Here is a 25,311-nt window from a genome sequence, read left to right as displayed (position 1 = left end):
AATATATATATATTTTTAATAGCTGAAATTGTAGTTGCTAAAGAGTTTATTAGTTGCTATATGAATTCTTTAACAATTACATTTTTCACTTTGCTAAGAGGTAAAATGTTGTTGCTATAACCCATAACAACGAAAAATATATATATATAGTTGCAAATTAGTTGCTACAACTCAATAGTTAAAGGGCATGATGCTAAATATATGTATGATTGGAAATAAAATTGTTTAATTAATTGCTAATAAAATACTTTGTTGTAGTGACTTAAGTAGCAATATCAGCTAAAAGAATCTGTGAATATATATATTATGCTTAACGTGCTAAGTAAACAATAAATATGTTCGAGATATACATAGGTTGGGTTGAAAAAAGTCAAAAGGAAAAAAAAAAAGTCACGAGTAAGTACGCAACATATAATTTGTCAATGACATGGTCCAAAGAAAAAAATTCTGCTTGTGCATGAGGCAGGGGCGCGACTGTCTAAAACATGTATGCATGGCATGGCAAAGGGATTATAATCCCGTGAGTGCCTACACTACATACATGGACCATTAACATTTTTACTGTACAGCAAAATAATAGGGACGGGCAGATCGAAACCAACAAATTAGCGACTGCCAGTATTTTCCTAGACCACCATGTGGTCGATTCAAATATCGCATTTCGTCATATCAAGAACTCGCACTGAGCGGTTTATCGGTCCCGTATAGTATTTGCAGAGCTAATAAAAACAGTCCTTAGCTGTTTGGTCATGTCAGTATCGGTCTTCTTGCAGAATTTCGTACCTGTCTCTGCAGATTTTAGGGCAGAAGAGAAGCAAATTCAGACATGCAATGCAACGAAACCTTAGTAAGGCTAACCCCAACTTGTCCTTGGGGTGCCCTCTGTATTAATTGGAGGAATTAATCAAACATAGATTATTACCGTTTAAACTAAATAAAAAGGTTGGATGAAAATGATATAACGTATTGGCGGACGCTCTCGCTTGTTAACTTAAAAATCACAGGTCCTGTACCTAAATGAATTATCTATACCCTTTTATTGGCCTCCTTCGTAACTTGAAAAAAAAAAAAAACTTTATCTCTCCGCTGAACATTCAAAAGGTCTCGGACTTTTGTGACAATTTCAAGAATGTAACACTCACACACATAAACACACTGTCAATTCAATTAGGCAAGAACGGACCCAGGAATTTTAATCAGACGGAGTGCATATGTAGATCAGCAAAGGGCAATTTTGGAAAATTTGGAGAGCATTTGGTGCCAAATTTTTAAACTACAAATGACTTTTAGGAGCTCTTGAAAACATCAAGGTGCATCCGTTACATACATGACCTTCTCCTCCCCGGCTAACTTCATCCCTGCAATTAGGCATTGATGTGTGTATAACTATTAATATTTTAGATTGAGTAAAAAATTTTCTCTTAATTTGCAATATATGATAACTACAAGATTCTCAATTGATGTCTATATATATTTGGCATGAAAATGAGGAACTGTGAACTCATCTTATCTTCTATTATACTATTATTCAAACGAAAATCTATTTTGGAACAACCTTTTTATTTATACGAAGTGATTGAAAAAGTAGAATATATCCATTATTCTTAGTTTAAATATAATAGAAAGTTAAAATAAAAAATGAGTTGAAAGATAATATTTTTCATTTAATATTATTTACTCCTTTATTTTTCCTTCCACGTGTCAATCTAATCTCATTTTCTCTTTCCTCTCAACCTCTTAGTCCCATGTTTTATCATATTATTTTTGTTTTCATCAAATTCTTTCTCAAAATCTTATTTTTTATTTGTCTTATCCTAAATTTTATTTTTTCTCTTTTAAATTAATCAATTCATAAGTTGTACTAGAAAAAAATCATTATAGTTAAAAGCGTTGTATACACGGGTTAAGTCATGTTATGTACGAGTAAATTTCTAGTATACATTTTTAAGGTGGAGGCGAGAATATAATTAATTTAACAATTTTTTTTCGATTACAAGGAAAACTCACGAGTTCAATACAGTAAAATATAAATTTTAATAGTTAATATAGGGGCACAGATAATTCTATCGAATATGGAATAAATGAGAATATGTGTTATTATACTATATTCTCTTTGATACTCAATAAATTCTTTTTTAAATAATGGAATTAAATTCGGATGGGGGGATCTACGAAAGATCCAGAAGGAATCTGATTCCCATACGTCTTTTTTTTTTGGATGAAGCGATTCCCATACGTCTTGTCACTGAGGAAGGGGCCAAAAAAAATAAATTTGGCCTTTTCCCCCCCATAATTAGCTTAACTGATCTATTCCACGGACTTCTCCCTTTCTCCTTTTGTTTCCCCAAAAGTGCCATGGGATGGTCCCAAACCGAGAGCACGAGAATGTCTTTTTTTTCTTCGATGAGAATAATGTCTTTTAATATTGAGAGAATATTCTAACATCTTAAGTATAAAAAATTTGATAGAGCCGTTTTATCGATGTTTCATTAGATGGAACCGAAATTTAGTGAAAATTCCAGAATACATTGATCAAGATGCATGTTTATTACATGCATTCTGCAACCAATAAATTGATGATACATATATTTTTTAAGAAAATTTCAAGTACATACTTATAACACTAGTAAACTATATTAAAAGTAAATGAATTACTTGAGATCAAGTTATTTACTAGGAAAAAACTGAGTAATTTACTTGGATGTATCATATATGCATTTTTCAATTCGATGTCATAGACTAACCCAAAATTTAATAATGAGATGTGAATCTTAAATTTGGAATTTTAAAATGGAATTTAACTTCTTCTCTTTTTTTTTTTTTGTGATAAATGGAATTAACTAGTTAGACATTGAAAACTCTCGAGTACGTTAATTGTGGAGTGAAAGGGTCATGAAGAAAGGATAAATCTTATACACATCGAAAAAGGATAAATTTTCTTATTTTAATTATCCAAAAAAGATCGACAAATATATATATATATATAGTAATTTAAAATATTTATAACGAGAGACTCCGATTCATTAATTAATAAACTTTCAAGTAAGCGTTCTCGGTAAATATGGAGGTAAGGGTTTGTTGTCCCTTTACGTCCCCTACATTGACTTTTTTAATTTTTACCCTAATCTCCTCCTTTCTCTAACAAGCACTCTTGAGTAATAACATTAATGAATTTTGAATTTTCCAAAAAACTTATCAAATAGATTTACAGTTTGACTTACGCATTTCCAAAAAATACAAGTACCCGTGCATAGCGCGGGCCGAAGGACTAGTAATCCAGTAAAATTCACGAAATGAACTTACATGTACAATATATATGGTCGAGAATAGTTGAAAAAAAAAAGAAAAAAAATGTAGAAAGTTTTACCAAAGGACCGTCGGGCAATGCAAGAGTAAGCATCTAACATGTGTAAGACATATACTTTCTTCTTTATAATTTTGCATTTGATCTGTATTCTAAATATCAGACCAAATTCACGAAGTAAAATTAGATAATTCTATTACCCAAAAAAAAAAATCTATACAAAACCATCTACTAAGTAATTCTAATTGCCAGGCCAAACTTTCTTAATCTCATTAATCTGGACTACCCTAATTGACTAGAGAAGATAATTAATGACAAATAATCATTTACAACATTTACAAAAGTGACCAAGATATTGCTTCACCTCCTCTTGTTTTGGAGCCTTTCGCGCGCTCTGCTGCATTCGGCTATCGGACTTATCAGCGGATGCAGAATAATCGGCAGCCGAGATCTATCATAGTAAGGCATAGTTGATTTCCCCTTAGGTACTAGTGGCCATGGGAGAAACCGGATTCTCTCTTGTTCGCTGAGAGTAATTTTTCCTGTAACGCTGCTGGATATATATGCAGGTCTCATGTATCAAACAACTTCCCTTAATTCTCAGTGTCAGCATATCCCAATCGCTAACCCGACTTCGCCACAAGATGACATAAAGCCATTCGAGACGAACTTGTTTCGTGGTCACTCTCTTTTCCTTAATGGGAAGAGTACTTGAACTATCCTTCTCGTTGCCCATATGTCGACCGTACTTCAACGTGCTTGTTTTCTGCCTTCCATTGCTTCCCAATGTCTTCAGCAACCCTCCTTGCATCTATGGAAGCCCCAAGAAGGCCACGTCTGGTGAATCCCACAGCGTATAAGCCGCTCTTCCCTTTCCACCCTTCTGGGAATGGCTTCCTTGGAAACCCATCCTCGCAGAACATATCAGTATCCTGACCACAGAAAGCACAGAGATCCCATTCATGATTTCATAATCAATACCGTACGTACTAATCGAGTCTAGGCTAGATGGTGAATTACACACCCAATGTCATGTACATATGGTCCAAACAAAGAAGAACTTAAACTTCAAAGGATTCCTTTACCCAACAAAAAAGTTCAAAGGATTCCGAGTTGTACCTTCAACCAAGATGGTACATTGCTTTTGTAACCAGTAGCAAAGATGATTGCATCGAAACTCTCAACCTTCCCATCCACGAACTCCACGGCACCATGTGTGAACTTCTTTATTCCGCGATAAACCTGAATATTTCCGGGACTACAGTCACATTCCTGTTGAGACCGAAGAAAAGTACATACCCAACACATGGAATCTATCGAGGACAACCCAAGGGTAAGAGATTAAATGACCTTGATATCTCCACTTCTAATCTTCGACAGTGTCCCAACATCCAGCACGGGTGTTTTCCCAGTCATGTTCTTGAGCTGCAGAGGGCCAAGCTTTGGGCGGACGAATCCATACTTGGCCGTGTCCCCAAGCGTGAAAAGCGACATTAGCAAGAGGAATTGATCCACTAGCTTTATGGACAGCCACTTGAGCAACCACATGGACAGTCCAAATGTTGATCTTCCCAACATTTCCTGAGGCAAAACGTGCACCTGCGAAGTAAAAAATAATTATTAATTACATAAATAAGAAACCCTAATTAAGAAAGATCTTAATTAAGATTAAGATATAGTAAAATGTTGGAACTTTTTTGGGCGGAAAAATAAATTAATAAGATATAGAAAAAGAGCAAAGCATGGAGGTGAAAAACAAGGGGGGTTGCTGTTCATCACTGTTTCCGCATGCAACCAAATTCCAAGAAAGTGAGAACTACCGGACAGTTTTTCTTAAGCTGGTTTTATTGGTAAATTTAGTTAGCCATTTTTGACTCCATCCATCAATAGTTATGTATAAACGACCTGGCAAAATCGATAATTGGGTCGTAACTCGACGTGTTGGTGCAAATGATGATATAGTCAAGAAAGTGCGTGAGAGTTTTTCCCCTTACCGAGTCTCTGACGACAATCGAAGCTTGAGCCCCATAGTTGTAGAGATCCAAACAAACTTCCATACCCGAGTTCCCGCAGCCGACTATCAACACGTTCTTTCCTTTGAACATTTCCCCGCTCTTGTACGAGCTCGTGTGGATGATCTTCCCCCCGAACTCACTCATCCCATCAAACTTTGGCACAAACTCCTCAGCATTCTCCCCGCTCGCCACGATCAACCATTTAGTAATGTACTCCACCTCATCATCCCCCTTCGAGCTTAAAGTTTTCACCGTCCAAGCCTGAAGTGACCGATCAAACTTTGCGCCCGTCACGGTCCGATTGAAGACAGGTCTGAGGCCAAACTGATTCGCATAGTCATCTAAATAGGCTAGGAACTGGTCCTTTGTTGGGTAGGTTGGGAAGTGGTCAGGAAACGATAAGAGAGGGAGCTCGCAGAAGTGCTTGGGAAGGTGGAGCCGGAGCCGGTCATAGGCCTTTGTCCGCCACAGTGCGGCCGTGCAGGGGGCGCGCTCAAGGATCAGGCTCGGGACACCCTGGCGCCTCAGACAGGCAGCAGTGGCAAGGCCCGAGGCACCTGCCCCGACTATGATCGGGTCCGGGATCCACAGGCTACATGCCAATCGCCTAGTCTGCATCACAGAATCGACTGGGCGGTCATGGAGTCTCTTGCCTTCCACTTCCTTCAGGTAGCAGTCCATGAAGAAAAGAGAGAAATGTAGGCGAAAACAAAGAGAGAGCAACTAACTAACTACTAGGACCTAGTTGATGCATATCATGACCTTCATCTGGGTGAGTTGGCGAAGATTAGGATGAGATTTGAGACTAATTCCCGATCGAGCCTTATCCACGAAAAATGATTTGGGAGAGATTGCAGGGAATTTAAATCTAATTTGATATAAGAAAGAGAGAGAGAGAGAGAGAGAGAGAGAGAGAGAGGATTTTGATCTTCAATTCATTTGTTGAATGGGAGAGGAAAGCGGAGGAGGAGAGAGAGCTAAGCATAAGCATGAAATTGGATAGATGCGTTTCACTATGGAGAATCGGATTGTGTGTTAGGTTTCAAGTATGTGTGCATATATAAAATAATAATAATATTCATTCATATAGATTTATTATTAAACCTATTGTTTGTTATTAATAAGTGAGATGCCGTAAGTGTCACTATACTCACGGCTAAGTATATATAGTTGGAAAAAGAAAAAAAAAGGGAAAAAAAAACAGAGAGAGAAAAGAATCAACAACTGCCGTTAACCAACAACTAACTTGATGTCCCTCTCATCTCTCGCGTTCACTTCACCAACTACTCCCCGATTTGTAAACACGCAGTTTTCGAGTATGGAATGTCTTGGGTTGCAGTGAGGCGCTGCGTTGTTCTATTTAACACCCGTTCAGGAAAAGGGAAAGAGAAAGTGAGAGGGGGACTCATCGAACGTTAGAAGATATGTGGAATTCGTGATGCTTTGACAACACTATGGAGCCTCCATTTTGAGTGACATTCACGGGAGATCCAAGAGGACTTTAAGGAATAGAATAAACCAAAACCATATAGTAGATATTTAGTTCTTTCTAGGACAACATAAATTTGTCTTAACATCTAAACACAGTATTGCATGCTACATTTTGAATTTTGGCATGACTAGATTCTGAGTCATACGGTTTGGGGCATATGTCTGCTCGAGCTCAGATTCGAACAACAGACTTTCGGATATTGAATCAAACTCTACCATCTCCGGCTCCGCTAGCTCGAATGCTTCAATAATGCGCCTCTTTCGATCCCAAGTACTCGGCCTCGATACTTTTTGACCATTTTAAGATCGCTCGTAAGTGCTCTCTAGATCATCAGATTCCATAAGGGAAGCGGGAATCTCCGAGTTCTGTGGGCATGCAAATTGCGGTATACAGCAGTGGGGCTGTGAATTAAAGATTACAACAGGTATTACTCTCTTCCCTTGGAAATGTACTGCAAAACAATTCATCGTCATTGTTTTTGTACAATCAAAGGGACTCCTTTTGCCCTTGGCTTGTTTTCAGCTTTCAGGGAGGGGCCATAAAGAGACTTCTCCTACCGTATTTCATTAGATACTTTCAGCTCGCACGGGGTCATTGTCATATCCCGTCATATCCTTGCTCTGTGTTCTCCGAAAGTTCGCATGTGTGTGTGCCATCGAAATATTGACAACCATACAATTCCATGATGTCCTTGCTTCTGTTCAAAGTATGTGGTGATTTAGCATTATGCGATATGCCTCAGGATTGACTGCTCATGAGATAAAGGTATAGACTTCCCGGCTCCACGCTCCATATACTAGCCGGACCTCGGCGTCCTCCAAGATTCTTTCCCCGTAAAACTAAATCTCGAGTGCTTGTGGAATGAGGGAGACTCTCCATCTTTCTCTCCTGCGCTCCATTGGATCTTAAATATATGCTGTATATCTCATGTGATATAACGAAAGCTTTTTGGTAATTTTATTAGTGTATCTCATATTTTTTGGTTTTCGAGTGATCACATGGTATACTTTAAGAGTGATTTTCTGTTGGGTGATTTTGATTATTTATTTTGGAATAAAATTGACTCATCATAAGTTGCCTGAACAAATTAATCTCAACCAATAGGTTGAAAATCTATATGGTCTCATTGAAAAAGAATTAATACATATATAAGTTTATGCATTATTATGTGAAATAATGGTTTTTTCTTTTGGCGCTAAATGTCTATAATACATTCTTCAATGATGCATGTAGTTTTGTGGCATTCTGGTTTCATTTTGATTTTATTTTGGCCTAATTTTCGCAACAATTTCACCAGAAGTACTTTCAGACGATGTTCAATCTTCATAGCATATTTATGCACTGTTGTTCCACTTGCCATATATATACAGCTTAATATAACAGCCAAGCCGATATGACATGACACTGCACGCCTTATAACATATAAGCACAGTATAGCACTAACGCTGTCCTTAATTCGAAATATACCTTTTCTTTTCTTCTCGAACGGAATGAGGATTTTATCATTTCTACAAAAACGAGTACAAGGTAAAACACTCCAGAGAAAAATTACAAGATTAAAAGTATCGGAGGGATCCTTCAAGCTAATTAATTACGAAGGAAAATCTATGTGAAAATCATATCAATAAGGCACAATACAATCATAGTTGGCCTTGTCAACGTAATACCAAAATCCTAATCATACCCCTGCCAATCTACATAAATCCCAGTGAAAACTGGAAAGGAGGGATATCGGGCCATAATTCATGCAGTTCTTAGTCTTGTTACAGGAAATTTTGCTCCCAAACAGGAGCAAAAACAGGAGGAGGTCTTGAGCCCGTACTCGAGCGCAAGAAGCTCCCACAGGTCCCACCAAGAACACCTCCACGCGTTTATCATAATAACATACTTAAAATCAAGCATCGACTTCATCATAAATTCTTCCTATATTTTCTTTGTTCAATTATTTGATTCAAAAGGCGTACTGCACTGTTTTGATTCCAAAGAATGCTTTTAAGATATTATGATGAATAAGTTCTTAAATAATTGAGAACAATTGGAAGATGATGCTGGAACGACTTTCCCAATAAAAAATAACAAAATTTTTTATGAGCGGGAAAGAAAAAAGAAGAAGTTATTTTATATATTCCACGTTATCGTGTAAATATCATGCTTATTTCGAAGTTTTCCTCTAATTGACACTGCAGCAATGGTTGTTATTGAATTAATATATCTTATTGTTCCAAAACTTATTTTTTTCCCGGTATGCTCCATAATATTTGAAAGTTTAATGGGATTCCGACTAATTCAGTTTGAACCAAATTGACCTACTAAGCAGTAAAACTCTTATAGCATAAATTTTCTTTATTGATGAGACTTGTTGGTTCCGAGATTCTATTCAAGAAGAACAAGTGTCGAATGATTTGTATCAATTGATGTTGGTTCCAAAACTTTAATTTATTAGCTATAATAACAAATGTGTGTGTGGGCGTGTATATATATATATATATATATATGTATATAATAAGGCGAGATTTGACAAAGTCGTCGTTTCAGGTGGTTTCGACCTCCTTTTTCCTCGTCCTTTTATAAGGAACTCATGTACGTGGAATTAATCTTCTTAGAAAAGATATTTTTAAAGTTTTGATGGTCATGCATTTAACTTTTGCGCCGTCAAACCTCATGATCAATGATATAAAGAAAAATCATTCAGAAAACCCAAATAATGTATCTTCTATATATTGTCTTAGTCATGCTGTATAGGTAAACCTCGCTTCAACTATGCTCATATACCGGTCGAACAATTACCCATGTCGGAGGCCTGAGAGCTGGATCTACAGTTAAAATGTTCTGAACTTCCGAAGGACGGGAACTTGGATCGTTCGGATATTGTATTTGAAGCTGAAATCTCTCCTAAATGTTAGGTTAGGCAGCGAAAGGTTAGTTTCTAATAGTATATTTGATGGTGGAACTAAGGTGGTGGTGTTTATTTTAATTTAATTAATTAAATGCTTAAAAGTTAGTTATAAGAGAAAATGAATGTAAAAAAGAACGAAAGATGAGAGATAAAAATTTAAATTACTTAATCATTACGTAAAAAATCACTTAACTCATTAAGTAGAAAATTTTGAATTAATGAAATAAGTCGTTTTTCACTTATTGGTGTTCTTTATCTTTCACAAAACTTTTCTCATCCTTATTCATTCATCCCTTCTTCTATACATTTCTTCTATTAACTAATTAAGTGTAATTTATTGAACACCACCTAACTTCAACTTTGCCATAGCTAACGTAAAAGAGGGTCTCAACTCTGAAGCAAATATAGAGCTTCCAGAACTTCCCTGGCAAAAAAATATTTTTTCAATAATAATTCTCTTGATCTACCATATATATAAGAATACGATTACATATTTATATACTGTGATTCCCATCTTGTTTAATTATTTCCATTCTTTCGGATGAACGCATGCGTAGTGCGAACAAGCACATGTAAACAAATCATCGGTTAGGACTACAATCTCCCTTCTCACTCTAATATGATTTGAGCTTCGTGTGGGTTTAAGCAATATATCACTGAAAACAAAGTGCATTTTGCATCAGAAAGTCTGAGCTGTTGAGTGGCATGCTTACCCATCTACTTAGTTTAATTGATGTGCGCATGTATATATAGTACAGAAGATGTACTAATGTTAGGATTTTCAGTAAGTTCAAAATTTAAATTAAGCATTATATTTTTCTTCTATTAATTATCAATTTACTTAATAGATTAATAGAATTTATAATTTGCTTAATTAAGCTTTTGCAAATTGAATATAGCGTTCTCTTATATCTTCGTCGGATGGTTTTGCCTTCGGGTAACTTCCCATTGAAGCCAGCCTTAACATATAATGCATTCATTCATTTGGTCGGTTTCATTGTTCTCTTTCGATTAAAAAGAAGATTAAAAAAACCAAAAAGATTAACTCGGATGTATATGAGATGAAATACTTTCTTCGAAAAAAAAAGAGAAAACTTGTTCTTGTTTTCACGAAAAAAAAAGAAAAAGAAATTAACGGAGAGTGAACCCAAGTGGAACATCAGAAACTGTTGTCCATAAATTTTCTTATATATGTAGATCCCAATTGCAAGTACACATTATCACCTTTCCATTTTAATGCTCAAGTTCTATCTATATATTAATTACATATTTTATCGATTGAAATGCTTCAGAAAACAATTCCAAGAACCCCAGCTATACTTAAAAGAGTAATGGGGTTCTGGGAAATCGATTTCCGAAGCATTTGAATGACACAAATATAATTAATTAAATCATTTTATTTTATTCCTTTTATTATAAAAAGAAACTAATGTTTCGCCCAATTAAATATAAGTTATTCCAACTGACATAGGGAAGGAAATTAAAGCTGGAAAATGGTATCAGATACTCCCAGAGAAAAAAAAAAGAAAATTCATCCGATAAGATGTTTCTTGTTTTCGTTTTCATAAAGAAAAAGAAATACTAAGAAAGGACAATTTTCTTGGCCACTGTACTAAAAGTAGAGAATGTAAGCTTTCCACTATATCAATTATACGTATCAGCATTTGCTTATAATGGAAAGCCATCTTCCTCATTTGGGTCCATAAAAAATGTCCAAAAAGTAATTAATTATTAATTATAAAAAGAGATATACCCCAACCACACATGCATGTTGCAGTATAAATCTCAAGTCGGCGCATAAAGATCAATCCTAGTTTATATATATGTATATATATATATATTTGTATTTATGTATATATTAGAAAAACAATATTTATCAAAGCATGCTTAATAGTGCCATATTGGGCCATTGTCATCTTGTGGAATGTGGGTAGCGAAACTTAGCGACGGGGTTCGTGTTTCCTAGTGATGATCTTATCAAAATTGTCGATGCCTTCTCTAGAGATCCAAATATCAATATCTTATAAGTAAACACTTCTTGGTTTGGAACAATGGATATTGGAAATTTTTTTCTATGCTCGATCCGCTCATGCTGGGCGCTGCATGAGTCTATTTTCAAGCCAATGCATAACTTTGTTGCTCGAGATATATATCAATACTTATACCACAACTTTTGTCGGTGTGATTTGAGATTGCAGCCATATTGGAAATGCTTTCCTTGTCATTTAGTTTCGCTTTTGGCGCCTTTTGTTTTTGTTTAGGGTAAATTACACTGGTGGTCCAAAATATTTTACAAATATTTCATTATGGTCCAAAAAGTTTTTTTCGCTATATGATGGTATAAAATATTTTAAAGTTATTTCATGATAGTACAAACCGTCAATTGACCCTAACGCAGTTAACATTTTGCTGACGTGGCGCGTCCTATGCGTCACTTTTATTATATTGAACCAATCATAATGCGTCATGTCATTTAAGAGAAAATAAAAATTTAAAAGTCCAAAAAAATACAAAAAATAATTAAAAAAAATACAAAAAACAGAGTAAAAATTTTGAAAAAAAATAAAAAATAATTAAAAATTTTGAAAATTTTGAAATTTATTTTGAAATTTTTTTAATTTTTAATTTTTTTAAAAAAATACAAAAAATAATAAAAAAATACAAAAAAGAGTAAAAATTTAGAAAAAAAATAAAAATAATTTTAAAATTTTGAAAATTTTAAAATTATTTTTAAAAAATGTAAATTTTGAAAATTTAATATTGAAATCATTTTTAATTTAAAATAATAAAAAATATTTTAAATTTTAAATTAAAATTTTAAAATTATTTTTAAAAGTTTTAAAATTATTTTTTAAAGTTTAAAAATTTTAAAATTATTTTTTAAAGTTTTTAAAGTTTTAAAATTTTTAGAATTATTTTAAATTTTTCGGCCACGTCAGCAAGAAGGTGACACGTAGTAGCCACGTCAGCGTCGGCTTGACGGCGTCAAGCTCGAATTGACGGTTTGTACCATCATGAAACAACTTTGAAACATTTTGTACCATCATGTACCAAAAAAACTTTTTGGATCATAATAAGACATTTGTAAAATATTTTGGACCACCAGTGCAATTTACCCTTTTGTTTATGAAAAGTTATTTATGATTAGTGGTTTTTTACGGGGGCATGTATCATGGTATTTGGGAGTTTACCAGACTTTGACTAATTCAGTTAAAGTCAGATCGATCTATTAAACGGTAAAACTCTTTTAATCAAGGATTTTCTTCATTCATAATACTCGAATGCGAAACCTTAAACAACAAATCGCTTCAACCAACCCTCGGAAAAAATCACAAAGGAAATATTCCAAAATCTTTTGCTTCAACCCTCGTTGAGAAGTTATTTATGATTAGTGGTCTTTTTTTTTTTTTTTCCTTTTTCACTTGAAATATTCCGAAAGGAAAAAAGAAAACTCTTTCAATTAGTTTCCATTTTCAATTTATACTTAAATATTGGAAGTTCACTCGAAAACCATCATGGTGAAAGGGTCTACGTGCTACCACATAGGGCAAAATACATAAATTATAAATTGATGTTGCGAATGCTAGTTGTGCAAAGTGCTCACGTTCGATTTGTCCCCCCTTTTCCTTATTTTATTTTTTTCTAACTTTAATTAATTTATTGGTACTGAACTTATCCTTTTAATTCTTCTTATTAGAAGAAGCAAACTAAATTTTATTTATATATATAATTACTTGGCGTCTAATTGAGTTGAGATGGTTCTAGGTGTACTTTATATCGTGAAATTCCTACATGAACTGATGAATTATCTTCCATGCAATAATGTTAACTAGCACATCACAAAAGAAGGGGAGAACTTTTGACTTTTGCAGTGGCCCAATCAATTTGGTTACTTCGATAATTAATTTTTAATCATTATCATTATCATTATATATATATATATATTACAATAGAGTATTATTTGCAATACACTCAATCAATAAATGCAATAATTATATTTAGAATTATGATTACATGATATATAAACTGATGCAATATATATATATATATATATAAAGATATATTAGAATAATTTCTAAGTTAATATACTAACTATTTTTTTGGTAAAAATATTATTAACTAAGTATATATACAAATTATGAACAATGCAATACTTTTACAAATTTACGGACATATTAAAGAATAAAAATTTAAAGTTTAAAAATAAGGATTTCAAATAAATTAATTTTAATGCATGTGCAAAAACTGAAACTCATTTTTTTTATTTGAATATCTTTAATATATTAATGTATTTTATTGATAGTTAACTAAATATGTAGTGGACTTTAAATGAAGTAATCATTATATTAATTAGCAAAATTAAAACTATCACTAAACCAGTTAAAATTATTTGAAATATACCGTTATTCACAATTTGAAATTAATCGTTCAAAATCCTTATTTTTTCATAAGATTTAGATTTAATTATCTTAAAAATTGACTTATTATTATATAAAAATTAATTTATCACAATTACAGGATTTCAAAAATAAAATATCACAAATATTTGAAAATAAGAACGTCATGGGAGATTAATAACAGGATATTGTTAAAAATCAAATTTGCATAAGAACTTATAAAGTAAATATTTTAAAATAAATTTATCAGAATTATTGATGATTAAATAATATATAATGAATATTAATTGTAACCATTGATTGCAAAATACTTACTGAGTATTCATAAATTGTATAATTTTATAAAATATTATCATTTAAATTTTGAAATAAGTATTAAAAAATTGTTACTATTCGTCAGAATTAATATATTATGAAAAATATGAATAATTATCATAAGAAAGTGAACTCGTACAATGCACGGGACATAAGACTAGTACGCAATACTCCTTATGAGTCTCTCCTCACGTCATAATGTCAAGTTAATAGTTACCGGAAATATTAAGATGCATGTCAATTTTTCACTTAGCCCCAATTTCTCATGTCTTTCTCAAATTAGGATTTCATCAAGTACGTATATGATGACGCAAAATTCAACGACCGACACAAAAATTTAGTTATTTTTATTTTCAAGCAAGTTGTTAATATTTGCAAATTTTTGAGATTTGCTTTGATTAGAATAGACAGATGTGGTATGATTAATCTCACTTTTCTCCATATAAGTATTGCGTCCTATACGTTGATCAAATATCTTTCTTGTGCTTGGACTTTATTAGAAACAATACCCAAGCTAGTATAGAATATAGCAATATGGGCAAATTTCACCAAACGTCAACCATGACGCATTATAACTTATATTCTAAATGGATACATATGTATATATATCCCCTAATTGTAATTAGTACCAATCATAAGAATTCTTCTTTTTAATTTTTTCTCTCTTACCAATCGAGGCAGGGAAAAAAAGAGCGATGCTTATCTTTTTATGAAATTTAATTTAATATTGATAAAGCAACGAGAAGAGAAAAAGTGCATAAGGGGAAAAAAAACAAAGAAGATTAATTGTCACTCATTAAGTTAGGAGCATCCACTCTTATAATATGATTAAGGTATTTTCATGATTGAGTGGGACCTAATAAATTCGAATTGTTATTGAAAAAATTAGTGGGCATTAGTCATCACATGTCATTGAATAACACTTCAGTTCAGTGCTTTTTTGAAAAAGAAGCGACTCAAGAAAATGATATAATATAGAGTATATTTAGTGGGTATGTAGTCTCAACTCTATAAGGGATCGATTAATGAGTCAGATTACCGCGTGAAATTGAATTAGAAGGTACATGCACATACATAATTAAGCCAAAAAGGAGACACGCACATAGGCACGTGCAGACACATATATACTCATAATAACGAAAAATCTCTATCAATTAATTACACACGTATATTGTGACCTATAGATATTAATGATTTTGTAAGAAAACTAATTATGTACGTGATCTTAGCAAGTTATTACAAAGTTTTACATAAAATGGAAGGGAGCTATTGCACGAGACGTATTTGGATGGCATTATAGTCAATGGAAATCTAGTACAAATTAATGAAGCTAAAAGCAATTTCTTTTGTACCACCGAAAAAAAAAAAACAATTCTTTTGTGAGTGGATGTGCCTAAAAAGGTAAATAAAAGGCGGTGGTTCTGATGAAGGCCTTATTTACATATATATATATATATATATGTATGTATGTATAATATGGTACGGTTTAATAGAGAAGAAACTGATGTTTATTTATTTATTTATTTTTCACAAGGGAGACCCGTAGATTTAGTGCAATAAAATAGAAATTTTAATAGCTAATAAAAGGGTATAAGTAGTCCTGTAGAATATTGAATCTAAAACCTCTTAATTACAATGCGTGAGTACACGCTATTGCGCTACATCCTCTTTTGATAAATTGATGTTGATTTGGTGGTCATGTTGTTAATGTTTGCAATTGGAAGAAATATAGCATGCAATATTACTGTGAAATATATAATGAAGTATACTTACATAATTACCCAAAAAAAAGTATACTTTGATAATATAGGGAAACGACTTGCCGCCAAAAGAACGGTAATCTGCCAACCACATTGTCATCATTCAAAGTATAAAGTTAAGTACATAAACTCTTTAGTAATGATACATACGGCGGCCTCAATACCATAAAAGTCCAGAAAGTATCAAACTAACAGAGCAAGATCAGAATGTTAATGACGAGTAAGATAGCATAAAATACGGTTTAGTGTAGATGGCTCTCATCGGTTCAAATTAAGTGCAAATTCGATTGCTTCATGAGCCGAATCTCGCTGTGAATGTTGATAGATACACCATCAATTGGTTTAACAAAATCAAACAAGAATATTAAATGTTGAACACAAAAATGTCTGTAAAGGTAAACGATTAACGCAACCCAACAGAGAGTTCTGAATGTTAACACTTGAGTTTACTATGTTTTATTTAGGCACAACGTCATCCCAGGTTGAGATGGCCGAGTTGGTCTAAGGCGCCAGATTAAGGTTCTGGTCCGAAAGGGCGTGGGTTCAAATCCCACTCTCAACATTAATCTATTTTTCACCTTTTCCGAATTAAAATTTTTTTTTTCCGAAAAATCAAAATATATTTCTCACGGTTTCCTTCGTTTTCCGCCATTTTTTTTTCACTTCCCTCCCAAATTTGCTTCCAAGCGCAAAGGCAGGAATGGCGCAGGCGGCGAGGCTGAGCCTGAGGATGCAGAAGGAGCTGAAGCTTCTACTATCCGACCCTCCTCCCGGCGCGTGCCTCCCGCTTCTCTCCCTCGACTCCGACCTCTCCTCCCTTTCCTCCATCGACGCTGGTAATCACTTCATTCGTTCACTCGTTCCCACTCGCGTTCTGCTCGGTTCCCATGAAATCATGAGAGAATTAAACTGAGAGCGATCTAAAGTCATGTGCGATTCACTTTGATATCAGATATTGAAGGGCCTGAGGATACTGTGTACGCTAAAGGGGTGTTCCGGATTAAGATTCAGATTCCTGAACGGTTGGTTTGGTTGATTTTTTCTCAGTTTTATTTACCGAAAAAATGTGCATTGGATTGTAATGGAGCGGTTTTGCTTTGGGGAACTTTTAGGTACCCGTTTCAGCCGCCAAATGTGACCTTTGCGACTCCGATTTACCATCCTAATATCGATAGTGGGGGAAGGATCTGCCTTGACATTCTCAATCTTCCTCCTAAAGTGAGTTTCATCTCCTTGTCTGTAAAGTTAGATTTGGTTTCAGCATATCTATGAAGTTGTGCGCTTTAAATGCTAGGCAAGAATTGAAAGTGCAAATATCGTATTTGTTCATGTCATGATGAGCTCAGCGGAGTGACCTTAAAGTCTTCGAACAACATTTCTGTCTTGGATATCTTCACGGAAAATGCATTTCGTATATATGAGTCCATTATTTTACATATGTTAGTCTATGATCAGGCTGAATCCTCTGTTCTAGCTGCAGATCCATCATGATTTGTTTATTGAGTCATGTATATAATGTGCTTCCTATTTCAGAATTTGTGTAAAAGTATGCGCATCAGTTTGCTTTATTATCTGTGGAAGCTCCATTTTTGCCTCATTCTGCAGAACCTTCAAGATCTTATTTTGCTTTTGGGGAATTACCATTTGGTCTGATGTTACTCATTACATGCCAATCTGATAAAACACAATATGAGAAAACTTTGTGTTCTGAGGAATGAAGTAATTCCCACCCCTTTGTTGATTGAATTCATATACAGGGAAGTAACCTTTTCAGGTGTTTGTTTCCATTTTCCTGGTTTTCTTTATCCCATACAACAACTGGATGTGGCTTTTTGCCTTATTCTCTTTTCTTGAAATCTCTATAGCAATAGACATACAAAGACAATGCTGACATTTGTAATCCTTACAGGGGTCGTGGCAACCTTCATTGAACATTTCGACTGTCTTAACAAGCATTGGGCTGTTACTCAGTGAACCTAATCCCGACGATGGTCTTATGTGTGAAGCAGTATGTAGATATACCTAATGTTGCAATTTTTCTGAAAGCCGGCTCTCTTATTCCTTACAACTCTCTTGTATGAATGTGCAGAGCAGGGAATACAAATACAACAGACAAGCTTTCGACCAGAAGGCGCGATCAATGACTCAGAAATATGCCAGGGCAGGAGCTAATGTGAATAAATGCAGTGAACCGTGTATTCAACTTGACCCGAATCTGAGCATGGTATGTAAAAGTTGGTACATATTTGCATCTATAACGCGTTCATATGGGCTTGCCCCCCTCTCTGGTGATACTAATGTCATGGTTTAGATGGAAGGTGCACGGATGCCGAAGGAAGTGCGAGATGAAAACGGGGAACAGAAGTCTGTTCAAAAGAAGTTATGGGGGATGAGCCGGAAGCTGTCACTGGATGCTTCTAGCTCTGTTGAAAAAAGAGATGGCGATAGAGATGCAGAGAAGAGGCCTAATCCACATTCATTTGGCTTTGGTTGTGAAGGAAATTTGTCCATTGAAGGAACAAAAGGAGAGCAGAGAGATAATAAAGAGACAGATACTCGTGGAAAGTTAGAATTAGGTCAGACCAAGCAGAAGCTGTCAATCGAATCTCGCAATGATGTCGTGTCCAAAAATTCAAAGGGCAATGTGAATGATGCTTCTGATATGAGATGTGAGAAAGTGGATTTCAGTGCCAGAGGTAGGAAGCTTTCCTTGGGACTGAAGGGCCCATTGAAGAGAACGGAGAAGGACAATAAAGAAAACATCTTTCCAGTTGGGAAATTACAGCTTCCAAGACCGGCGAACACTTTTGCTGATTGTGGGATAGCTAAGGAGTTCTCACTCAGCCCTCTAACTGATCTGCAGGAGATTGAGAGGATCGAGAAAAATCAGGCACCTTTCTCCGGGGAGAAGGGATGCCAAGATTTGTTGAAGTCGGTGGAAGTAGATCTTCATGGAGCAGAAGAAACGCCCACATCAGACATGGTGATTGTGCTGGACAGCGAAGACAGTGAAGATGATGACAGTGGTTGTTCGAGGCGGAAAGGCTTGCTTGGAAGAAAGCGGCTGAAGAACTGGAACTCTAAAGCTTGAAAAGTCTGCAGTTAACTGACTTGTTGGCCACTCTTTCCACCTGAAGTTCCATGTTGCAGGATCATGACTTGGAGCTGTGTTTAGTTTTTGGTGGTTCTTGCTCTAGGATTAGTTCCGGCTAGAAGAAAGAACATTGTAGATAAGTACATCAAGAAAAAAAAAATGTAGGTAAGTAGATGAGACTCCTCGTTAATTCTGCTCCTGCGAGCAGGATGCTTTAATATGAATGTTGCTGTATGTTGTAAATCCAATGTTGCTTTCACGAATTCATTTGATCCTGTGATTTTATATGAAGCCAAATGAAGGATATCTACTTTTCCTGATCTTGTTGGAGAGTTAGGACTTTACATGGGCATAGATAAGTTCACTGATCTAAGTCGCTGTCCACGAGTGAAGACGATTGCGGTCGTAGTCCAAGGGGCTGATCATATTATATTATATGAAACTCATGGGATCCACACTGAATTGTTTGCATTCTGACCATGACGGCTTCGTTCATTTGTGCCTTAACTCGCGGTACTCGGACAATGTCTCGTCAGAAAGCTCGTTCGATGCTCGCGGTATGGGGGTGCTGGCGACGGAATATCAGCTGGGCCACGGCCCACAAGGTCCAGTAGAACTAGATCCGGCCCAACTGGACCTCCTTCATATTGATAACGACGTCGTTGCGAAAGGCATTGGCGGTTCGTAGGCCCCCTCCGGGCTGGCTTATATAAGATTCCTCGTCTTCTTCTCCGTTTACCTCTGTTGGAAAAAATATGGCGTATTCGCTTTGCCTCTCCCTATCATCCTCCCCGAGAGCCCTGCCAGTGGCCTCTGCATCCCCTTCTCTCGCTTCTCCTTCTTCCTCCTCCTCCTCCTCCTCACCGGATGCCGGCCGCTTCAGCTGTTGCAGCGGTTGCTCTCTCGCTTCTTCCTCCGGCCATCCTCTCCGGTCGGCTCAGAGTAATCGAACGACAAGGGCCCTGAGGAGTTGTAATTACAGTCGCAGCAAAGTAGTCTGTATGGCCCCAGAGGAAGAGAAGCTCACCCGGCGCAATCCCCTCGATTTTCCCATCGTATGCCCCTCTTCTCTTCTCCTCTTGCCTTCCTCCCCGCAATCTCGTTCCTGCCATTTCTGTATGCTTGAAGTTAGCTGTTGCGCGTAGAAAGTTGGTGCCTTTGACTTTTGAAGGTAGAACCGTTCAAGCTTAATGTTACGCATCGGTATGTGCTTTGTCCAGATGAAATTTATAATTTTTAGAGGATAAACTTTAGATAATGATTTGCAGCTGATGCCAACGTTAGTAATGAAAAAGAATTTGTTGTTTCATTTCAAACTGTCGTGGTTCCGGGGGGATGCCGGTTCTGATGAAACGTGAGCAATGTCTGTCTTAAGCTCCATTTTGAGTTTAACCGGGAGAGAATAGGTAGGACCTTGAATTTTGTGGTCTTCTGGGATCAACTTAAATTGAGCTTAAACTGCTGATCTAAGAATATTGTAACTTTCGCCCGAGACGAGATAATTTTCCATTGCCAAGTAAGGATATGTATCCAATGTAATTTGCAAGGAGAAGTAAGCACTTAGCTAGGATTGATTTTCAGATTGAACTCGATTTTTCTTTCTTGGGTTGAATAAAATTTTTTAAGTTGTGGAGCTCGTGGCATTTCTTGCAGTAAAACTGATGTGTTGAACATTTCAGGAGTGGGATAGGCCAAAGCCCGGTCGAAGACCAGATATATTTCCCCAGTTCAGTCCGATGAAGACTCCACTACCACCACCGCTGCCATATGATCCTCCAGAGGAGGATGAGGAAGAAGAAGAGAAGAAAGGGGAAGAAGAAGAAGAAGATCCCGAGAAGGAAGAGCCTGAGAAACCCGAGAAGCAGTAGCTATTATCCGTGCAGGTGAAGTTCAGGCTCGATGCCTTAAATTGATACTTGCAGAAATTGGCAGAACAGAATGAATGGGAAGTTGACGGCTCCTTGCTGCAAAATGGCTTGTATTACTAATGTCTCGCTCGACCATAAGAATTATGGGGAGCATGTGTAGAAGTTAACTTTTTGTACGGATCGAGATCTGTAGTTTGTTAGGGGTATTCTTTTTGTTTGTCCTCTTGATGATGGATGAAATTTTGCGCCGAAGATCTATTAGAGTTTAGATATAAAAGATCATCATTTGCTTATTATGATTAGTCCAGTTATTTTCAGGAATTCACTGCTACATAACCAGTGCATCAAGAGAAAGGGGTTCTGCGGTGGCTCTCAACCTTTATCTCACCACCGATGTGTCTCGGCATCAATTCTCATAGTGTGTAGATGTTCACTGTTCACGCAGCATGTGACGAGCTCTCAAAATCCAAAGTATAGGATAATATTTGGAATCAGGATATACAGAATTTCATCTCATAATCTAATATCTAATCGTTAGGTAAACAATTTGAAGGGAAGGAGAGCCTTGTGAACGTATTCTGTTGTCTATCTAGCTTCCATCACTGTTATGGAAACATAGTTCACTGACTGAGCATCTGGTCCACTAGAAGACTCTCCGTTCGCACTCTTACTGATGCAATAAGCCGGTTGTTTGGGATCGGGGACGACTGCATTCTCATTCACGAGAAGGGATATAACCTCAGACATTGTAGGCCTGTCACCGGGAGACTCCTGGACACAAAGGAGGCCGACATGAATAGCTCTGAGCAGCTCGTTCCTGGGACATGATGAGCCGAGGGTCGCGTCAACTAGCTCCAAGATCTCTCCCTGGTTCCACAGTTCCCATGCCTGCAAATTGGTTACTCGATTGGTGTTGTCTTCCGTTTCTTAAGAGGAAATGCCATTGTTTCAAAACAAGGCAACTTTATCCTGATCTGTTAGCATGGCTTACCTGCTCAATGAGGCCTAGCGGGGCGGATGAAGCCGTGAAGGCATTGTTCTTCCTCCCACTAATGATCTCCAGCATCAGCACTCCAAAGCTAAAGACATCCGACTTCACCGAGAAAATCCCCTTCATTGCATATTCCGGTGACATGTAACCACTGTGTTGTGAAAACAGAGACATTTTGTTACTTCCAACAGTCTAAAAGGGACGTCCAGTGAGAGAGAAGTAGGTGCATCCATGTGCCGTGGTCTTACTATGTTCCCATGATTCTGTTCGTGTTTGCCTTGGACTCGTTCTGCCCAAAGATCCTTGCCATCCCAAAATCGGATATCTTCGGGTTCATATCATTGTCCAGCAAAATGTTGCTTGCTTTCAGGTCCCGGTGTATCACCTTCAGTCTCGAGTACTTGTGCAGATAGAGAAGCCCTTGTGCAATTCCTTCAATTATCGCACGTCGTCTTTCCCAGTCGAGTTCTTTCCTCTTCACTTCATCTGCAATGATAAGTATGTGCCTATAAGGCTCAGACACCTAGTAAAATGGAAGAAAGATGAACAAACGAGGTTCGATATATTAATTCATTACCAAAGAGAAACGAGTCTAAGCTCTTATTGGGCATATACTCGTAGATTAGCATCTTCTCCTCTCCTTGTACGCAGCAACCTAAGAGCTTCACCAGATTCGTGTGCTGGAGCTCTGCAATCAACGTAATCTCGTTCATGAACTCCTCGAGCCCTTGCCCCGAATTCCTAGCCAGCCTCTTCACCGCAATTTGTTGACCGTCCAAAATTCCCTTCACATGGAACTTCATGTCAGTTAAGCATCAAAATCCTGATTTGCCTTGCTTCACAAAACCTAATAGGAAATATGCTCAAACTATACTACTGACTGAAATTCTGATGAAAATTGGTCACTTGATATCGGTTATGGAGCATTTCTTTTATTCGGTTTACCCCACTATGAATCTATACTTGACATATATATATTCAGTTCACCTTACTGCTTGTTCAAGATTTTAGGAATATCAGCCAATGAAGAGCATAAACCTTGCCTGGTAAACGGGACCGAAACCTCCTTCCCCGAGCTTGTTATCAGGGGAGAAGCAATCTGTCGCGGCCTCAACCTGAGAAAACTGGTACAGCTGAAACTCACCGCCCTTCTTGTTGCCCCGTTTGATCGTCTCTGAGGTGTTGGTGAGCCGATGGGAAGGTAGGAATTGCTGCTTGAACTCCAGCAATGAATTGCTTGGAGTGTCTGCTGACTGTCCTGCATGGGAAAAAAAGATAGTGATTCAGATTTTTCGGCTACTATTGTAAGTCATCAAAAACTGCAAACCAGAGCTGGCAAGATTGAAAGAATCACCTGTTTGTTGTACATGTTTTCGGGTTCTCCTCCTCGAGTACAAAAAGCAGCCCAACAGAATCACAGCCGAACCCGAGACAGCGACTAGAATGAGCCATACCCACCACCGTTTCTTGGTTCCCGTATGCGAACTTCCATCTGTTGCTCGATCTGTAACCACAGAAGGCATGTAATTCTACTTCAAATTTCTGCAAATCTCTTGATCATGGTGTTGGAAGTAATCGGTTGAAATAAATCTACCTTGACTGTTTGTAAGTGTGAGCACATAGAGAACATCAAAGTTGTCATTTGCCACGAAATTCCCACCCTCACTCCAAAACTGGCAACCCGTCCCATCAGTGAAGAGAGTCCCGAAGGCCACGCAGGAGCAATTGCTCCAGCATATGGAGTGACAATCACTGAGAGTCAACCTCGAGTTATGATCCGAATAAAGCAAGTCGCCTCTATTATAATATCCTCTCTGTGGGACGAAGAGCTCCGAATTGTTCCTGCACTGGGACGGCTTCTGATCGATGCAGATAGCATTAGAGTAGTTCCCGTTTGAACCACAGGAGCTCGTGGTCGAATACCGCCAAGTAGTCCCGTCTGAGGCCAAGATCGATTGCACGAGTTGGCCCCATAGGTTGATCTCCCACCGCGAAATAGTCAAGTTGTTCTTGGTGGTGAAAGAGAAGTACTTCTCATCTTCGTTTGACACAAACGTGAACTCATACAAGTCCCCTTTAAAAGTCAGTTCACTTGCCATCTGAAACTTTCCATCTTGCCAAGCCCCACTAGTCCAATATATCTTGTCCCGCTGCCACACGACGAGCTGGTTGGTACCGCCAGGGTCCACCCCGAGCCTGAACGCTCCCGGGGCCGGGTCCTTGTCGCTGAGCCACGAGGTCAGGGTCCAGTTCCGGCCTGTCTTCGGGTCAAGGCCCAACTTCATACCCGGGAGTAACTGGTTCGACGGGTAGTCAAAGCTCTGCCACAGGACCCGGCCCGTGGACCCACCGGAACCGACCTCCGCGAGGACAAGGTTTCCGTTCTCGAGCAGGTTCACAGTCACGTTGCCCTGCCCCGGCGGGTTGGAGCTCACCACGAAAGTCTGGCCTCCATTCTGAGTGATCTTAAGCCGTCCATCGGCATCCAGGTTTAGGACCCCAGAGGAGTTGAGGATCGGGTTGGTCGGGTTAGCAACCCAGATGGCCTCAGGGTTGTGGGGAAGCTTGCTGTACCATATCCCGAGGTAGCGGTAGCTCGAGGAGGTCGGGTTGAAGAACCCGAGCTTGAAGGTGCCCCTAGGGGAGAGCAAGTGCTCCCAGTCCCTCAGCTGCTGGCCCTGCATGAGCTGGAACATTATCTCCCCAAGGCAAGCAGTGAGCAGACACGGGACGAGGAGGACAAGAGCCTGCAGGCTCCCTACTTTGGCCATTTGATGCTTCCGACGAAGATATGATCATTGAGATGATCACTGCTCTGAGAGCTTGCATCAGTTCCTGCGTGCTTCTTCTTAGCTTTTGATCATCTTCGTCTTCGATCTGAACTTGTTACCCACGAAGCAATGGACTCCTCATGCACTAGTCAATGGCTCAAGGACAAATCTTGCTCCATTGGCAACTTGCCTTATTTTCTGGCCAAGGCAACTATACCTTATGGGAGATTTTTTTTTTAGGGCATACTCTAATATTCGAAAGCCAACCGAGCCCAACTAATTCAATTCAAGTCGAGTTTTGATGGGCTTCCCCAATAAATGATTTTTTTCCATTCACAAAACTCAAATCCTAAACATTACTTAAAATGAACAAGTGTCGAAACGTTTGAATCAATCATTATCGGTGGA

At 37.4% G+C, this 25,311-nt stretch overlaps 4 protein-coding genes and 1 non-coding gene across 5 annotated transcripts; 3 read left to right on the top strand and 2 right to left on the bottom strand.

Moving 5' to 3' along the window:
- Positions 1-3,473: 3,473 nt before the first annotated feature.
- Positions 3,474-6,471, bottom strand: LOC116198982 (indole-3-pyruvate monooxygenase YUCCA2-like). The gene is made up of 4 exons (XM_031529263.1): positions 5,299-6,471; positions 4,655-4,903; positions 4,424-4,546; positions 3,474-4,236 (listed from the first exon to the last, which is right to left on the bottom strand). The coding sequence occupies exons 1-4, from the start codon at positions 5,998-6,000 to the stop codon at positions 4,021-4,023; spliced, it is 1,290 nt and encodes a 429-aa protein (XP_031385123.1). The 5' UTR covers positions 6,001-6,471; the 3' UTR covers positions 3,474-4,020.
- A 10,189-nt stretch (positions 6,472-16,660) lies between these two features.
- TRNAL-AAG lies at positions 16,661-16,741 on the top strand. Its single transcript has one exon. It is a non-coding gene; the product is annotated as a tRNA-Leu (tRNA).
- A 90-nt stretch (positions 16,742-16,831) lies between these two features.
- On the top strand, positions 16,832-19,596 carry LOC116198783 (probable ubiquitin-conjugating enzyme E2 37). Its single transcript, XM_031529014.1, has 6 exons — positions 16,832-17,015; positions 17,132-17,201; positions 17,292-17,397; positions 18,089-18,187; positions 18,269-18,403; positions 18,491-19,596. Exons 1-6 carry the CDS (start codon positions 16,880-16,882, stop codon positions 19,268-19,270), a joined length of 1,326 nt encoding a protein of 441 aa, XP_031384874.1. The 5' UTR covers positions 16,832-16,879; the 3' UTR covers positions 19,271-19,596.
- Positions 19,597-19,997: 401 nt separating this feature from the next.
- LOC116201956 lies at positions 19,998-21,437 on the top strand. Its single transcript, XM_031533442.1, has 2 exons — positions 19,998-20,328; positions 20,953-21,437. The coding sequence occupies exons 1-2, from the start codon at positions 20,029-20,031 to the stop codon at positions 21,139-21,141; spliced, it is 489 nt and encodes a 162-aa protein (XP_031389302.1). The 5' UTR covers positions 19,998-20,028; the 3' UTR covers positions 21,142-21,437.
- Positions 21,438-21,604: 167 nt separating this feature from the next.
- LOC116201955 (G-type lectin S-receptor-like serine/threonine-protein kinase CES101) lies at positions 21,605-25,099 on the bottom strand. Its single transcript, XM_031533441.1, has 7 exons — positions 23,727-25,099; positions 23,487-23,636; positions 23,176-23,390; positions 22,710-22,917; positions 22,381-22,618; positions 22,133-22,283; positions 21,605-22,029 (listed from the first exon to the last, which is right to left on the bottom strand). The coding sequence occupies exons 1-7, from the start codon at positions 24,901-24,903 to the stop codon at positions 21,727-21,729; spliced, it is 2,442 nt and encodes an 813-aa protein (XP_031389301.1). The 5' UTR covers positions 24,904-25,099; the 3' UTR covers positions 21,605-21,726.
- Between the last annotated feature and the right edge of the window lie 212 nt (positions 25,100-25,311).

This window comes from Punica granatum, chromosome 3 (genome assembly GCF_007655135.1).
Source record: "Punica granatum isolate Tunisia-2019 chromosome 3, ASM765513v2, whole genome shotgun sequence".
NCBI classification, from domain to species: Eukaryota; Viridiplantae; Streptophyta; class Magnoliopsida; order Myrtales; family Lythraceae; genus Punica; species Punica granatum.
This window is presented reverse-complemented; position numbering and strand designations above follow the sequence as displayed.

What these genes read in the sequence shown, in the direction of transcription:
- LOC116201955 (XM_031533441.1), bottom strand. Translation starts at nt 24,903, where the DNA reads ATGGCCAAAGTAGGGAGCCTGCAGGCTCTTGTCCTCCTCGTCCCGTGT. An exon ending in GTTTCGGTCCCGTTTACCAG is followed by an intron (nt 22,918 to 23,175) that starts GCAAGGTTTATG and finishes TTCCATGTGAAG; the next exon opens with GGAATTTTGGACGGTCAACA. An exon ending in CGCTAGGCCTCATTGAGCAG is followed by an intron (nt 22,030 to 22,132) that starts GTAAGCCATGCT and finishes ACCAATTTGCAG; the next exon opens with GCATGGGAACTGTGGAACCA.
- LOC116198982 (XM_031529263.1), bottom strand. Translation starts at nt 6,000, where the DNA reads ATGGACTGCTACCTGAAGGAAGTGGAAGGCAAGAGACTCCATGACCGC. An exon ending in TTAGAAGTGGAGATATCAAG is followed by an intron (nt 4,547 to 4,654) that starts GTCATTTAATCT and finishes GGAAATATTCAG; the next exon opens with GTTTATCGCGGAATAAAGAA. An exon ending in ATGTACCATCTTGGTTGAAG is followed by an intron (nt 4,237 to 4,423) that starts GTACAACTCGGA and finishes TTCTGTGGTCAG; the next exon opens with GATACTGATATGTTCTGCGA.
- LOC116198783 (XM_031529014.1), top strand. Translation starts at nt 16,880, where the DNA reads ATGGCGCAGGCGGCGAGGCTGAGCCTGAGGATGCAGAAGGAGCTGAAG. An exon ending in CCTTTCCTCCATCGACGCTG is followed by an intron (nt 17,016 to 17,131) that starts GTAATCACTTCA and finishes CTTTGATATCAG; the next exon opens with ATATTGAAGGGCCTGAGGAT. An exon ending in TTGACCCGAATCTGAGCATG is followed by an intron (nt 18,404 to 18,490) that starts GTATGTAAAAGT and finishes GTCATGGTTTAG; the next exon opens with ATGGAAGGTGCACGGATGCC.
- LOC116201956 (XM_031533442.1), top strand. Translation starts at nt 20,029, where the DNA reads ATGGCGTATTCGCTTTGCCTCTCCCTATCATCCTCCCCGAGAGCCCTG. An exon ending in ATCCCCTCGATTTTCCCATC is followed by an intron (nt 20,329 to 20,952) that starts GTATGCCCCTCT and finishes TGAACATTTCAG; the next exon opens with GAGTGGGATAGGCCAAAGCC.